The 17,513-nt window shown below is 42.1% G+C and overlaps 1 protein-coding gene across 5 annotated transcripts in view; it reads right to left on the minus strand.

Annotated features, from left to right (window-relative positions):
* The window catches only part of NR2C2 (nuclear receptor subfamily 2 group C member 2), a 75,143-nt gene that overhangs the window by 11,669 nt on the left and 45,961 nt on the right, over positions 1–17,513 (minus strand). For all 5 annotated transcript variants that reach the window (XR_001594115.2, XM_016122041.2, XM_016122040.2 and 2 more), the window contains 9 exons: positions 12,677–12,877; positions 10,427–10,529; positions 7,751–7,930; positions 6,633–6,780; positions 5,774–5,867; positions 3,804–3,937; positions 2,655–2,832; positions 1,130–1,251; positions 212–351 (listed from right to left, as the gene is read on the minus strand). Coding sequence is in view for 4 of the 5 variants with exons in the window: in XM_016122041.2 (XP_015977527.2) it covers positions 212–351; positions 1,130–1,251; positions 2,655–2,832; positions 3,804–3,937; positions 5,774–5,867; positions 6,633–6,780; positions 7,751–7,930; positions 10,427–10,529; positions 12,677–12,877 (1,300 nt within the window). In the remaining variant the exon portion in view is untranslated. The remainder of the gene's footprint in view (positions 1–211; positions 352–1,129; positions 1,252–2,654; positions 2,833–3,803; positions 3,938–5,773; positions 5,868–6,632; positions 6,781–7,750; positions 7,931–10,426; positions 10,530–12,676; positions 12,878–17,513) is intronic.

A 17,513-nucleotide genomic window follows, 5' to 3' on the forward strand; every position in this document is an offset into this window, starting at 1 on the left:
TGGCAACTTTTTTTAATTATCTTTATTTCCCTCTTTTGTATTCATCATGAAAAGAAGGCAGATGGAAATTTAAATATTCTGATTGGTAAAGGTCCTATGACTTAGAAGTTAAACTTCTCTCAATCTATGGATGCTGTGAGACGCTGAGGCTGGCCAATTTGCGATGGGCCAGTCTAGATGGAGACATACTCCCCCACGTCCCCAGCCCTACCTTCCTGGATGCTGTTCTGCAGGTGGTTGACAATGGCCGCCAGGATAGTAGAGAGACTCATGACCTGGGCACACTGGGCCAAGCCAAGGGTGAAGAGTTCGTTCCAGCAAGCCCGCACCAGGCTGGTGTTGCAGTCCTGTCTGGGGACACAGAGGTGAGTGTGGGTGTGGGTGTGTGCTGGCACCTCTCCAAGCCCCAACATGCCCCAAACAAGTGGATTCAGCAAATGAGTTTTGAAGGTCTATGGTGTATCTAGGATCATTCTCCAAGAACACCACTGTCTAAAAATCTCTTAGCTAAGTCTCTCTGAGGGTAAATTATTCTCTTCAGATTCTTTAAACTTAAGTAACGAAAAATCTTAATAGGCATGACTAAACTCTCATTTCATACAGCCTTCTAAATCTGCAGCTGTCCTGGCCTGGTCGTCTTGAGAGGCTGCAGTGATTATAGGACTAAGAGCTGAGTGTGGATTCTGAAGGGAGGAGACATATCCTACACCTGTGCTTGAGACGAGACATGAAAGCCTGCAGAGGAGCTGGGACTGTAGCAAGGAGGAGGCAGCCAGCCGAGACAGCTTTCAGTTCTGCCTTGGGTAATTTACACTCAGGATGGCATGGTTAGTACACTGAACAGTCTGTTCTTATCTCAGATGCCCCCTGATGCAGCATGTCCCTACTTATTTCCAGATTTCAGGACAACTCTTGCCTCTATTCCACTCCATCCATGGCTCCTAGCTCTAAATTCTCTGCACATGGTGAAGGTTTGATAAAGGTCTGAGGAACACTATCATTGGCAACCACGGTCATAGGAAAATCAGGGCATAGGAACAAAACAGAAGGGTCCTCAGGGATGTTCTAGGCCATTCCCAGAGAGAGAAAAGCCCTTGCCCAAGGATACACAGAGAAAAAGGTTACTTACCCAAGTGCCTGAAAGGCTGGAATTGACCTGGCCCAGTGCATGGAGAGGAAAAGCAGGCGGGATGCGGACTCACAGATGTAGTGCACATTGAGGTACTCTGGCATTGGACTGGGCATTGTCAACTGAAGAAGGTACACAGCACAGGAAGTAAAAGAGAGACGGGATAGTTTGGTTTGTCAATATGAATCCCTCTCATGTTTCAACATCATGGCAGTCACTGTTTCTGATGTTGAGGATCCTGTGTGGACCCATCCTAGAAAGTGTGCTTTCTTGTCCAGTGAACTATGGTCTGATGGCCCTTGAAATGTAGAATGATGAGGAACCCCCACCCACAGCTTACCCCTACAGACACATACTTTTCAACTCTTACCACAACAAAACTGTTCTTTGTTCTAAGGCAATTCTATTTTGAGCCACAGGTTAAAGTCCAAATCAAATTAGGAAATGGCTCAACTTCACAGACTAGCAGACATTTGGTAGGTAGTGACCTCAAGGTAACAGTGAGTAAAAGCTGAGCAGAGGCCAAGATGGTAGAATGATATCTATCCCACGACCAGAATGTCTGGCCTGGGCTCCAGAAGCTCCATGGTCTAGGAGCTCTAATGCCTTTGAAGCTTGAATCTCACTGGTGACCTGCGTCTTTGGCACCCTAGGGCAACTATGAGTAGGGACCCAAATCTTCCTAAGTGACTGGCCAGATCTCTCCAGTAAATAATGCTGGGGGAACAGAAGACTCACTCTGGAGACCTTGAAACTAAGATGGTTTCAGGAAAGATGGAAATATCCTGCAGAAGTGAGGCCAGTGGAGCAGAGTGTATTTAAAACCTAACAGGACCTCACAGCACTCTTCAGGGATGTGAGATCTATTTTCTATGGCTCTAGAGCAGTGGTCCTCAACTTTCTGGCACCAGGGACCAGTGCTCTTATGAGAATCTAATGCCTGATGCTCTGAGGTGGAGCTGAAGTGGAGCTGAATTGGTGATGCTAGTGCTGAGAGGAGGCTGCAAATACAGATGAAGCTTCACTCACTTCCCTGCTGCTCACCTGCCATGCAGCCCGGTTCCTAAGAGGCTACGGAACAGTACTGGTCTGGGGTTTGGGGACCCCTTCTCTAGAGAGAAAAATAAGGACCAATGGCTCCAGGGCATGAGGTCTTGGTTGCTTGCTGTTGGAGCAGAAAAAGGGGCCTGCCTGAGCCTGTGCTGGAGCCAGGTTGTCATTGGAAGGTGGAAGCCAGAGTAGTCAGCTATTAGCCCTCACTGGTCAGCACCACATAACCTCTCTGAACAATGACAGGCCATGCCTGCTTCAGAACTACCTTCAGAGCCAAATGACACTGTGAGCAGTAGATGACCAAAACTGATTCATAATGGGAATAACTGTTCTGAAATATATGATCCTGATCAAATGCCACAACATGAAAATAAGCTCACTCCAAATTTTGATTTTTAAATGAAGACCATCTTTGGTACACAGCCCATCTCCCATCAGGCTGGGGACATGTGGTTAAGCTAAACACACTCACCTTAAATGTGACGTGAGTATCTGAAAGAAGGGGGCCTTCAACCTCAATGATGGGTGTGGACTGGTCTCTGCTGATGACATGGATGCTCCCTCCTCCACTGGTGTCTATCCCGTCTGCCAGGCTTGGAGGTGAGGAGCTGTCTGTGGTATTAAGTGCTTTAGCTAAGGTATCGAATGCCCTGTGAACAAAAATGAAGCAAGGAAGTGCTGTAAGTCTACAGCTTTTAGGGAAAAAAATCTCTAGTTGAGACATAAATTAGAAAAACAATGCATTGGGGAAAGATAATTATATTCTACCTGCTGAGAGAAGGGATAACAATGAAAGCTTCTATGTATTATCTACACATCATCTTGGGTACTAAACTATATGTTATTTATTTTCACATGTAATGTCTATTTTTCACAACTACTCTGAGGCAGAATTCTCTGCATTTTATAGGTAAGAAAGCTGAGGCTAAGAGATGTTAAGTAAGTGGTGGAACCAGAAGTCTATCTAACTCAAATCCCATACCCTTTCTATTAGATCTTGATCTTAATTTTGCTATCAGACTGCAGGTGAATGTGAGGACAAGTGCACTCATGTGGCCCCAGCCATGCAGTTGACCAGCCTGACAGGATGGGCAGGAGTGGCTCTCCCAACAGGAAAGAAGCAATCACAAGATCTAGACTGCAAAGAAGAAATATCCCCAATAGCCACTTGCAGACTTCTGGGACCAGCCAATTGTATCACCTACTCTCTACTTACCCTGATGGATTCTAGATTCACTACTAGGAAGAAATACATATGAGAAAAATAGGCTAAAACAGAAATGGGAAAGGGGATGAACTATTAATATTCAGGAACAAACAGTGACCGATATAAGTAACATCTGTGCACCGAAGGGTTCCCCACCACTTCCACTGAGTTACTTAATGTCCTTTTTCATTGTTTGGAATGAAAAGCAGTTTTGATTGTTTTATATCACATAAGTGGATCCACATTCCCATGGTTAAAATTTGAAAGGAGACAGGTGTGCAGGAGCACTGACAATTTTATAATTCTTGAGGATATACGGAGTGGGTGTCAAAATGCTGCCACCCACCCTCGCAATGTAGCAACTGTGTGTGCATGTCAGTCAGGAAGGGGGCCTCCACCCTCATGGGCTCGTACCGAGTAATCTCACTTGCAGACTGGTCCTCTGACTGCATTTCCGAAGTGTCGCCATTATTAAGGGATTCACTTAAATTGGCAAGGGAGGTTACTACATTTGCCAGTGTGCCCAAAGCTCCCTGGCTTGTTTCAGCCTATTAAACAAAAAAAATGGTATCATTAAAAAATGAACACATACACACATACATAAAATACTCTTAGGCCAATGAAGGTATAACATTGGTTTAAAAGCAGCTTCTCTGCTGGGCATGACTACAACGGGGCAGCATGGGTAAGATCTTTTTGGTGATGAGACAGATCTGTATCTTGATTGTGCTGGTAGTTACACAAATCTATACATGTAATAAAATGACAGAACAAAAAGATACAAACTGGACATCACCAACATTTAAACTTTTGTGCTTCAAAAGATATTATCAAGAAAGTAAAAGGACACCCCCTACACAAGAAAATCCACAGAATGGGAGGAAATACTTGCAAATCATACATCTAATGATTTAGGTGTCAGAATATGTAAAAAAGAATTTCACAAGTCAATAATAAAAAGATAAATAAGCCAGTTAAAAATGGGCAAAGGATTTAAGTAAACATTTCTTCAAAGAAGATACATTAACAGCCAATAAGCATGTGAAAAGATACTCAATATCACTGGAAATGCCAAACAAAACCATGGTACCACTAGGATGGGCTGTAATCAAAAAGACAGATAACAGGAAGATGTGGAGAAATAGGAACCCTCACACATGGCAGGTGGGAATGTAAAATGGTACAGCCACTGTGGAAAAGTCTGGCAATTCCTCAAAAGTTTAAACACAATTACCATATGATCAAATATTTGCCAACTGATGAATGGAGAAATAAAATGTGGTATAGCCATTCAAAGGCATGTTGTCAATAAAAAGGCACAATAGAACAGCTGCTGTGAAATCCCTTGTTATTTAAGAGTTTTATGGTTATTTGGGTCTCCCTTTCGGTCTTACAGTTTCTCGCTACCCTACTACCTACAGTCAGTCACTGTCACAAATGACTCCTGTGTGACAGAAGCTGGTCAGATATGATGCCCAGTCACACATATCCTTGCTGCCCAAAGACAGGAAGCTCAATGTTCAACCTGAGAACCACTGGGTGGAGGGCAACTCTGTGTGCCAGCCAATGCCTCTAATTTTTGTCTTTTTTTTTTTTTTCCCCCAAAAGAGGATGCTCCTTAATGTACTGAGTGTGCATATCGATGTGCACATAAACAAATGAGAAGGGGCCTGCAGGCCCAGCTTTGGTCCTAAGGGCAGCAGTAATGCCAGCATTCTATTATGAAGTCACCACTTTTAAAGAAAAATCGAACCTCAGCTGTGGCTGGCTGCTACTTCAATCATACTGGGTCACACCAGGAACAATAAGATGAGAAAGGCAATGGATTCCCTTGCCTAGATAAAACTCTCCTCCTTAGTTATCTTCACAGGAGTTAGCCAGTTGTCTCTCTCGCCGACTAACGAATATGTCTGCCCACAAGTTAAATTCCCTATGGCTGATTTACTCTAGCAGTTTCAGCACTGTTAGAATCCTGGCTGAACATCCTTGTGCAGATCATGAAATAAAAAAGAACTAGAGGCTTCTGCAAAAGGCCATTTTAGGGTAAGTAGCTATTTTCTCAGCATGTCAGTAGTTTGCCACGTGTGTACCAAGGGGAAAATCTTAATAGAAAAGAGAACCATAGAACTTTTACCAAATTGAACTCTAGACCCTGTTATAATGACTACAGTCAGTCAACCCCAACAGTTTCTGAAAAGCCATCAGCATCCCTAAAACAAATTACAGGAGGCTGAATCACAGGAAGTAAATTAAAATGCAGATTTACTTCAATTAAAGGCCATGCTTTCAACGTGGTCTCTGAAGGCCAAGAAGAAGTGGGGTGTGCTCATTTAGAGAAGCGTCTGCACTACAACATAAAGATAGAGGAGACGGCATAACATTACCTTGGAATCTGTAGCCAGAACAACTGTACCATCCTCACGTATCAAAGGCTGCTGGATGTTCACAAGCATTCCTGGATCAAGAAGACCTGTTTGTCTATTTAAGACATAAAGAAACCCAGAGTGGCTTCCAACATTTAATGCACAGTATGACCATGCTATATTTCTGTCCCTTTCACATCTACAGAGATGTCTTAGAGGAAAAACTCTGACTAGACTCAACCTCCAATTGACTGAACACTCCCCCCCCGCATCTCTCTGCAATGAGATGTGCACACAGCCATGTCTATAGCCTGAGACAGGATGACACAGATGCACATCCCCAGGGATGCCATGCTGACTGTGGCTCCTCTGCCAAATAAAGTGAACTTGATCTTCAGAATATCATCAAGGCATTCTGAACTCTAGTTCTCCCTATAATACATTTGGATTTCTTGTTTTCCTTCTCTCTGTTCCTTTTAAATTCAACAGATTATATTTAAAAGAACATATAAGTTAACTTGTGGCACTACCTGGGATCATACTGGGACTTAGACCTTTGGTCTATACTGTGAAAAGGCTCCAGTCTTGAATTATGGAATAACTACTTTCCTGTATGAATAATGTCCCAACTACAGAACATTATATGAGTTCTTGAGAAAGGGAAAATTCTGCCCCCAACTTAAATCAGCCATCCTAAGGCCTGTCTAGAGGTTTGACTGAAGCAGCTCTAAAAAGAGTAGGATGAAGCAAGACAAGGCTGACAGCTATGGCAGGCAGGTGGCAAGTTATAAAAGCCACCTTTTCAAGGACCATTGGTGCCTCCTCTGATCAGCAACAAAGGCTGACAGTAGTGTTGCCCTCTGTCCAAATAGGGACTAACCTTGTTCCATCTTTATCTGCCACAAATGTGGGAGTGGCTATCAGAGGACTTCTCAGGTCTTTCCGGATATAGATTTTCTCAGTTGAAGCAGCACAATTGCTTGGTTTCTCCCGTTGCACATCAAAGGGCTTCCGTTCACTCTGTACAGCTTAAATAACAACATAAATAGTCATATTTAGAGGAAAGACAGGAATCAATAAAAACCATATCCTTCATGGATAAAGTAAGGGGTCTTCCTTAGAGAGTCTAGCTCAATTTTCACAGTGAACTTGTCAGTCAAAGGAGAGAAAGGTTCAAAGCCCATGTCACGTCAAATCCAAAGGAAGTGAAAAGAGCTCAGATGGTGGGTACTGACTGCGAAGAACTTGTATGCAGCCTGGCATCTGCATGGCCTCGTGGGGTCTTGCACAGCTCTCTGGTTTTTCAATTCTTACTTGCTAACAAAAGGGATTCTCTCCAGGATGAAAAACACTAACCTTCAAGTGGGTCCCTAACAGAGAGCTTGACCAATGCCACACATTGTAGAGGAACAATTCTGATGTTCAACTTCAGCCTACATGACTTCTGTAAACTTGTTTAATGGTGTCAATTTCCTATCACCCTAGCAACCTCTCCCTTCAGCAATCTGGTATAAGAACAGGTATACATTCCAGAAATAACTGAAGAAAATAAAGACTTTATTTTTATTTTTTTTAAATAAAGAATGACTGAGCCCTAGATCCAATATGCAAGTAAAGTAAGGGGGTTCTATTTCACAGAGGAGTACCCTGTGGCTGAGAGGCTACATGTCTTCCCCAGGCCTCATAGCTCCTAAGTGACAGACCTGGGGTTTAATCTAGTATTAGCTTTACTCCAAAGCCTGTGTTCACCCCACTCCACAATGCTGCCTCCTGATTTATCTGGAGTAGGTTTCCATATACACCATGGGAACTGACCAACCCCAGCAGTGCTAGTGCCGAAGCATCTACCTGAGAGCCAGAAAATAAACTAAAATGAAGCCTGAGTAGATATTTTTTTCTTGTATTTTAAAGCCAGGTACAAAAACTTATTTTAATAGACTTATGCTCACTTTCTCCCTCCTTGTTAACCCATGCGGTTTCTTTAATAGTGTTACTCACATTCCATTTTCATGCCCATCTCTAAGCATTTTTTCAGCCGGCAAAACTGACAGCGGTTCCGGTGGTGCTTATTGATAATGCAGTCTTGGTTGCTCCGGCAGCTGTAGGTCAAATTTTTCCTTACGCTCCGTTTGAAGAAACCTTTGCAACCTTCACAACTGACAGCCCCATAGTGACGGCCTGAAAAGATGGAGTGCATGAAGTGGTTCACCAGGGAAAAAGGTGACTTGTTGTCACAGGCCTTGTTTTTAAGGCAAGTCTATCAAAGTGACTGGTGTGCAGTTCAGATGCTGGCACCATGTGGACAACTACAAGCCTTGACATTAAACATGGTGCCCTGGTCCTTCACATAATTTCTCTACAGTCTTTATAGTAGCTTTGTGAGGTCATGATAGAAAAATTTAAGTTCAGACAGGTTATGTGACAGCTGCTAAATGGCATGGTCTTAATGCTCTTAGTACCCAAAGGACCTACCATAAAGTAAGAGCTGATGGGGGATGGCTGAACTGTACTGTCCTCTGCATGCATCTGGTCGTGGCTTTGCAGACCTAGGCTTGTGAAGCTACCTGGCTCCCCTGTCCTGCCAAGTGTGGCAGGTAAGCAAACACATGTGCCGATTTAGCACAAAGGGTCTCACTCCTACATTTATTCTTCCTGTAGAATCACATCCTGGGCCCCAGATCTCCCCTGGGGAAGCAGAATGATGAAAGGAAGCAGCATGGGGACTAAACTGCACAGGTCCAAGGTAAAGGAAGGTTGGCATGTGGCTCACTTGGGGCAGCTAGTTAAACCCTTTTGGCAACACAGTCCTAGAAATACATTTATTAAACACAGTTTTCTTAGTTTCACAAAATGCTTGCACACACATTATACTTATTTGTTCCCAGCTAGGACTGATGATAGATAGGCTCACCTGGGTTAGTCCTATGGAACCAACAAATATCTTAGCTACGTTGTTGGGAGAGCAATTTCATAGAATCATCATTTACAGCAGCTACAGAGCATCCCACTGTCCTAAGCTCCAGCATGCAGAGCCATTCCCCAAGGGTGCATGTGGAGGGTAGTCTCAATTTTGTGTCTTTAAGAACAGTCCTGCTAAAATTACCTGCCAAGTAGACATCATATTTCCTTCTGTGCATGTTATTTCCTTGGGCTCTCTAGCCCTTAAAGTGACTCACAATATCTGGAGATAGTGGCACTGTCAGCCTGACTAGGCTGTTCCTTTAAGCTTGAAAAAGGGACTGAAAAATGAGAAAGTCAAGCAGATTCTGTGGCCCCTCTGTTATGTTCATGCTTTATTCATGTGTTGCAAGGTTTGCAGAGTGCCTCTCTTTGCTGAGCAAGAAGGTGGGGATATAGAGATGAAGAGGTCAGACATGGTTCTTGCTCTAACAAAAAGCACATTCTAGTGGGGAAGACAGGCCTGTAAGAATCAATTATAAGAGAATGCAACAAAAGCTCAGCGAGGCCTGTACAAAAGGGGGATGAAGATAGAGGCAGCAGGGATGAGGGCTTCAGAGAAGGGGTGAGATGGGCTGGGTTTATCAGGATAAGGGGTAGGAGCAGAGGCAGGACACCCCTGAGAAGGCAAGTGGTGTCACAAGCTGGGATGGGGAGTGGAACTTCTGTAGATGCTTGCCTGGGGCTGTTTTCCCAAGAGTCCTGGTTGAGCCTTCTTCTTCTTCTTCTTCTTCTTTTTTAAACAACAACACAAATAACCAACCAACCAAACAAAAACAGGATCACAAAGTATCCAAAGTTCCTGTGAATTTTCTGACCACAGAATAAAGTGGAACCAAGCAGCCATCACAAAACTCAGGTCTATGCTCCTAGAATCACTGGAACTGTAAATTTATTAAATATTTTTCCATTCCTCCCTGACTTCACTTATTTTCTACACTCTCCAGTTTTTGCGGGCCAAAGACTGAACTTTTGAGCCAGAAATATTCTCCAGTCTTCTTGTATCCATATGCTAACCATGAAAGCCCAGGAACTCTGACCCGGAGACACCATGGGTGTGGATATTAAACTCTCTGGGCCCTGGCTCCACCAGCTGGAATGCCCTTCTGCTTTACCCAACATATACACATTCAACCTCCAAGGATTACAGATATCCTGACCCTGGGACTCCAGCCAGAATCACATGCTTCCTCCACCTCTGTTTCAGCAATTTATCACACTAGGCTACAGTGAAGAGTTGACAGACAGTTAATAGGATGAAGGGGGAATAAATAACACATTTTGTGAAATAGCAAAGCATTGTGCAAATATTGACTAAAGAAGTGATTACTTTCGTAGTAGGATATACATATACAACACTTAACCAAGATTTACAAATCACAAAAACAGTTTTGTGACTTTTCCTTTTGATTCTAATAATGTGACAAACTGGTTTCCATATATATATATATATATATATATGTATATAAAATATATGTATTATACATATGTATATAAAATATATGTATTATACATATATGTATATATGTATAATATATATATTATATATATATATATATGTATATAAAACCACTACCCTAGTAATAAAGTGGAATTCATGTTCTAAAACCTACAAACTGATAGAAAATATTTTCTCTCCATTACTCCCCCCAATCGCCAATTTGCTTCATGATGCCAGTCCATGCTGCACACCCAGAATATCTTAGGATTACTTACCAGAGGCTTTGTCACCACAGACCACACAGTACTCTATCACCTGTGGCCGCTGGACATCGGCCTTCCCCAGCAAACGCTCCACAGAAGCAGAGTCCGTGACGATCTAAGAAGAAATCAGGAGATAAGCAGGATGCAAATTAAAAACCAGGCTGCTAAGCAAAGTAATATTTTTAACTGTAAATTCCTAATCGTGGGTTTCTAAGCAGAACTCTGAGCAAAACTGGGAAAATTTCACTTGACAACTTAATCTGACATTCAGAATGGCCCCGCTGCTCATCTGGACTGCATCCCTTCACCGGGAAGTGGAGGGTGTTGTCCAGGGTCAGGCACTGGTTTTCACTAATCTGCTCTATGTGGCTACCTCAACCACCCAGGATTGGCCCTGTGAGGAATCAGACACAGAAGCTCCAACATAAAGACACTGAAGCTCCAACATAAAGACACTGAAGTCTTTCAGGTTGCCTCTCTATTCCCATGAAACACCTTGAAAGTATGTGAAGAGATATATTTGGCAGAGAAGTAATCAAGCCTTATTAGTTAAATAAGTAGGTCTCTCATTGAGGTAGATCTGAGTGGACTAAAATAGGTGACCTCCAAAACCAGCTATTTCTCCTTCATTTGTAGGTGGCTTTCTAGGTGACATATAATGCTACTCGTTTAGAAGAAAACTGTTGATACCAATATGAGAGTGAAAAATAGCTATTAAAAATAATGTACCAAATATAAGCCTTAAAAATGATTTATGTAGGGTGGGACTATACAGAGAAATCATTATGTAGAATGACCTCTTGTAAAACATGCAACAAAATCAACAGCCATCCTTTCACAAACGAGGAGCAGTCAAAATAAGCAGGTAAGAATTCTGATTTCAGATAATTAGAATGTACTCTGAGAAAGGAAGGATGATGCAGTATTTACTAACTACACTATGAGGTGTCTCAAAAGTACAGTTCTGAAAATTGAAAGCTGAACATATTGGTGTTATGAACCCAGCTCTATGAGAAGAAAAAATATCCTTTCCTTCCTTAATTTTCCCCACAGTAGAAACTCTGCCCCCAAACACACAGATTCTTAGCAGCATAGTTCATAGCCAAAAGGTAGAAGCAATTCAAGTGTCCATCAACAGATGAATGGGCACACAAAGGGTGGCATAAATATACAATGGAATATTAGCCTTAGAAAGGAAAGAAATGCTACAACATGAATGAATCTTCAAAACATTATGCTAAGTGAAATAAGCCATTCGCAAAAGGACAAATATTATAGATTTCACTTATATGCGGTCCCTAGAGTAGTTAAATTCATACAGACAGAAAGCAGAATGGTGGTTACCAGGGGCTAGGGAAGGAGGGAAAGAGGAATTAGTATTTAAATAGTACAAAGTTTCTGTTTGGGAAGATGAAAAGGGTTCTGTTGATGCATGGTGGTGATGGCTGTAAAACAATGTGAATTTACTTAATGTCATTGAATTGTACACTTTAAAATGACTAAGATGGTAAATATTGTTATATTTTACCACAAAGTTTAAAACAATTAAAATTTAAAAACAAGCAAAAACATGAATTCCAACTTAATCCTGACTAAACATGCTCCATGCTTGGTCACCATGGGAAACTTCCCTCCTCCAGTCTCTGTTCCTTTAAGTGTTGGGTTTAGAAATTCAGTGCTTCCCAACACTGCTTTTCTTCAAGCCCTTGCTCTTCTCCTGTCTATACCTGCTCCTGATCCCATTCTTCCCTGCCAGAATAGGGAGAAGAGAGGTAGAGATGGAGATGAGAACTGAGGGGCCCAGAGGAAGCAGTTTACAGGGGCAAGTAAGGACACAATGAAGAAATGGACCAGATCTAACCATCTAGACAAGGCTGAGGTAAATTAGGGACAAGTCAGTCCTTGTCTGACTGTGGTCAGCCCTAGGTGGTACCCCTAAAATATCCTAGGCCAAGGGTTGTCACCATGTGGCCTTAGCTAAGAACAATTTTCCAGTGGCCTCAGTGCCAGCTTGCTCATGCCAGTCTTCTATGGGCTACTGATTTTTCCTGGCTCAACTTTCATCCCATCTAAGCACTGTAGCTAGTTGCCTTCCAGATCATACCATTCATTTGCTGATTTTTTACTTTAGCCAAAGCAGCAATCTGCCATGTTTGCCAGTCCCCAAAGGACCTTCTAGAGATGGATCTGGCCTTTGAGGCAGAGGTTAGAGTCAGTCTAGTAACAGAAGTGCTTAAACAAATGCCTGTCAACAGGCCTTACCTGGATCCTGCCAGGGACAAGGTTGTCTGATGTGGTAAATATGAGCTGCTTGGCACTGGATGTCTCTGGGGAAGCCAGGATCACCTTCCCAGTTCCAGCTCCATCTGGGCTGGTCAAGATGAACTGCTGCTTCGGGGATCCGGACGCGTCCACTGCGGTGACTATCTGGATCTTCTGTCCTGTCTGCTGGTCTGTCACAATCTACAAGACACAACATGGAGGCTGCTCTCATGGAAAATCGTGCAGCTCGTGCACTTGCAAGTGGTGCTGAGAGGTGACTGCCCAGCACTGTCCCGGATTCAATGCTGGTTCAAGATGCAGTTTCACCAGTGCATGGTGAAATGAGAAAAATAAAACAACAGTGAGCTTTTCAGAAACCAATTTTCATAAAGCTAACTTTTTTCTAGGGTGTTATCATTCCCACTATTTTAAATCTAAAATGCCCTTTAGGGGTGGGAAGGGGGAAACTAGATGAAAGTGTTCAAAAGGCACAAACTTCCAATTATAAGATAAGTAAGTCCTAGGGATGTAATGTACAATATGATGACTACAGTTAACTCTGCTGTATGGTATAATTGAAAATTATTAAAGTAGAGAACTAAGAAGAGTTCTCATTATAAGGAAAAAAATATACTTTTTCTTTTTTGTATATCTATATGAGATGATAGATGTTAACTAAACTTTCTGTGGTAATCGCTTCATAATATATGTTAAGTCAAGTCATTATGCTGTATACCTTAAACTTATACAGTGCTGCATGTCAATTATATCCCAATAAAACTCTAAATGGAAAAGCCCTTTCTTTCATAAAATGAAGACAGTAATAAATAGTAGATGATAGGTTTAATTTTAAAAAATAGTATCCCTGTCCTGGGCATAATACAAATTGTGAACAACTCTTGACTTTTTTGAAATGCTACTGATCAATAAAATGCAAAAACCTGGAAATGACATCTTTAAAAAAGGGTTGTTTCTGAAGGGAAGAGGGTCCCATAAATAATCTTGCCTTGGGGTGACAGAACACAGGGAGTCCCTTGCTGACATACATACATACATCCAACCTCTCCCACTTCCTGATTCTAAAAGATGACACCTGATTCTGGACTGCATCCCAAGGGTCAGCATAGGGCCTGGGACCTAAAGGATTTTAATAATAGACTGTAGAAGCACTGAAGGCAATGGGTGCTGACTCTGCATAAGTCCTGACTCGGATTCTGCCAGGGGCTCCTATCATTCAGGAGCCCGGATGTCAGAGCTTTCCTCTTCCCAGAGTCCCAGCCTCAGTGCATCATCAGTCACAATTAAAATAGTTGCTATGGTGACAGCAACTTCTCTTATTTCCACTCATAAAGTTCTTTGCAGCTGTTCTAGTCTTCGTCTTGCCCCTTGCCCAGGCTAAGTACCCAACTTAGAGGACTGCCCACCATCTCCCTGAAGACACCAGCAGGCTCTCACTGCAAGCAGGAGTCTTGGGGTTGTTGTGCTGGGGTGTTGAACAAGGGGAAATGTGTTGTGTCTCTGGCTGGAACTTAGTTCCCTAAAGCAAGTATATTTATAAGCAGAAGTGGCATTTGTGCCACATCTTGATACATGTTGCTTTGTGACTTGGAATTCCATGGTTGGACAGGAAACTCACATAGTCTAATACAAGAGCTCTGCCCACTGTTCAATATGGAAAACCAGACAATACTGGTTGTTCAAAGAAAAATAAAGGCAGGGAAGATAAAATCACTTAGCACATGTTTACTGACACCCATTATGTGTCAAGCACCGTTTCCAGTACGAGAATGGTGATGTGAACACCACAAAGGTCCTACCTAGTAGAACTAACCTAGCAGAGGAAAGAGACCATGAACACTCAGAATGTCAGTCAGTGTAACTGCCATGGAGAAAACTAAAAAGCAGAGTAAACAGACAGAACGTTACATAGGGAAGGAGTCAAGAGGGGACCGTTAGGAAGAAAGACCTTTGAGGGAGTGACGCTGAGCAAAGATCTGAATGAAGCAAGAGAGGGAGATGTGCCAAGAGATGTGGCAAAGTGTTACGGGCTGAGGGCATAGTAAGTGTAAGACCAGAAACGAGAAAGAACACAGACTGGGGACAGAAGATGCAAAAACAAATCCTTAGCTGAAGGCTGGGCACGGATCCCAGTAAATGATCATTTGCAACTGAAAGGTCAAAAGATCTTTAAGTCTGAAGAACAGATTTAGAGAAGGCAAAACAGTACCTTTCATTGTTATAGTTTGTGGCATACCCAGAGTCCCCTGGAACAGCAAAACATGATAAAAAACCTTGTCAAAAGAATTCTCTCTTAAAAACCTTTCCTAGCAATACTGAACTGAAGACTGCAGAATGGCTGACAAACCCTTCTCTCAGGGGCCACAGAAGGGACTCCTGCACAACGGCCTTCAAAAGGTCCTTATCACATTGAAATCCGAGTTAAAAGTCTAACTTCCTTTTCATGTCTATCAATTCTTATTTCCTTCCTAAACTGTTGTCTCTGTTAACAAACAAGATAGTCATGTGATTGAGGGGACTTTTCAATTACCAACTATGACCATGGCAAGGCTAGTTAAATGCTTCACCCTTGGTGTGTTCAGAAATAATGCATACTGCGCCTGAACACACAGAGTAATTTTCACATCACTTCTTTTTATGCTATTCTCCAGTCCTCTTGGTGAGCAAGGAAGATATGAAGCTGGGGAGGTGGTGGGAGTTAGAAATGATGGGGTCTAAGACAGGTACAGTTTGCTCTTGGTGGCTGTATAAGACATTCCCCCCCCCCCCCCCAGATTTGGGCTGGCTTGAGTTCAATGAATTATTTATAAAGATTAAAAAACCTTTTTGTTTATCTTTCCCTCCCAAAACGCTTGTATTTTCCATTCAGAGAGACCATCTCCGTGAAAAAATTAAAGATGTAAGCAGAAAAAAAAATTCCCCAAACACACTATTAGAACCACAGGGTGGCTATCAAACGAACCAAGACCTTGCTAACAAACACAGAGCAGGTAGACCAGGCTCAGTTAACATTTAAGTCTCCTGTGGAGGAGGGGAGGAGAGGTATTGTGGGTCCCTAAAAGAGATGGTTAAGTCCTAACTCCAGGAGCTCTGAATGTGACCTTATTTGGAAACAGGACCTTTGCAGATGTAATCGTTAGAATGAGGCCATACTGGATTGGGGTAGGCCCTAATCCAATGACTGGCGTCCTTATAAGAAGGCCATGTGATGATGGAGACAGATTCCTAAAAGCCCTGTAGTTTCCACTGCAAAATTTTGCATAGTATGTGAAGTTTTAGGAATGCATATGTCATATTCAGCAAAGCTGACTGTACTCTACTAGCTCAAAATCCCTCTAGTTCTACCCCCAAAGGACCTCAATGTGACTTGACACAGTGCCATTCTCTTCCACATTACACACTATGTTTCAGCCAGGCCAGGCTCATCATTTGTTATAAAAAACAGCCTGCAAATTTACTGTCTGAAGGCAAAAACCAGCCACTGGATAATTTTTATTTGACTTCCTTTCCAAAGTTTAAAAATTTAAAAAATTGAGTACCAACATCTAAAATAGAATATTTCTCATAAACATCAGATCTATAAGTTCTCTTGACAGATTGGAAGCTTTGGCTACCCAGGGCCCAAATTCTTCCATGTCATTGGCTGGCTGGGTGTGGCTACCTCTTTAGATGGGGAACAGGCTCTTTGGTTCACCCCAATCCCCACCTTGCCCACCTGATCCTGTGAACAGCTGAGTTTATGATCCCGAGATAGGGCTTTGCAGCTGAAGCCACAGATGGAATGCTTGTTCTACTGCTTCCCAACTGTGTCTCCATGGAGCAGTTATATGAGCCTTCTGAGCCTCTGTTACGTATCTATAAAAAAGGATTTCTAGGAAAGTGAAATGATATGATGTGTGCGAAGATACTTAGTACATTGCCCAGAACATAATAGAATCTTGATAAAAGTAATTCCCTCCTCTAAGCTCTCATATACTTCTCTCTTCACGTGAGAAGTCTTGTCTTAGCCCTTTCAGCTCATCAACTCTCTCTTTCCCAGTGAGAAAATCAAGATTACTATGGCTTGTTCACGCTTTCATTCATTCCTCAAATACTTACAGAAGTCTATGCTTTGCCAGATGCTTTGCCAGATTACAGGGATTATGAAGATGGCCTCCTGCTCTCATGAAGCTTTTAGTTTAGTGGAAAAGACTGGCAAAAACAAGTAAACAGACCAACCCATTAACAATTTTGGTTTATGATATTTATTATGAGGGAAAAGATCAGGTTGGCATTAAGAGAGAATAACAGGCATTTACCTTTAGAAAGAGAGGTCAAGGAAGACCTCCTGGTGGTATTCAAAACAAGATTCGAGGCTTCGAAGTCTGATAAAGGCTTATGGAAAACTATGTTCCAAGCAATTGGAAATGTTCTGGCATATGGAACACCCCTAAGAGGAAGGAACTTTTAGAAACGATCTTAGGACATGGACAATGAAGAGTGGCCCCAGGAGCCCAGAGAGGGAGGTGGGTTGGCCCTGCTGGAACTTTGTATTTCATTCAAAGTACATTGAGAGCCACTTAAGGGGATTTTCTCTCCTAAAATCAGGTTTTCAAGTTTCTTATAGTATTTTATATCTATACACACATACATACACACTATATGCATGCATGTATACCACATAATACATGTATATATTATATATAAATATATAAAACATTTGTCAGATCATTACAGGTCAAGATATATTAGAGTATAACAAAAGACAATAGCAAAGATGGTTAAATTAAAAAGAAATCTATTTAAAAATATTTTTCGATCTTTGCAAAAGGCAAATGAA

Source organism: Rousettus aegyptiacus, unplaced genomic scaffold (genome assembly GCF_014176215.1).
Source record: "Rousettus aegyptiacus isolate mRouAeg1 unplaced genomic scaffold, mRouAeg1.p scaffold_m13_p_4, whole genome shotgun sequence".
In the NCBI taxonomy this organism is placed as follows: domain Eukaryota; kingdom Metazoa; phylum Chordata; class Mammalia; order Chiroptera; family Pteropodidae; genus Rousettus; species Rousettus aegyptiacus.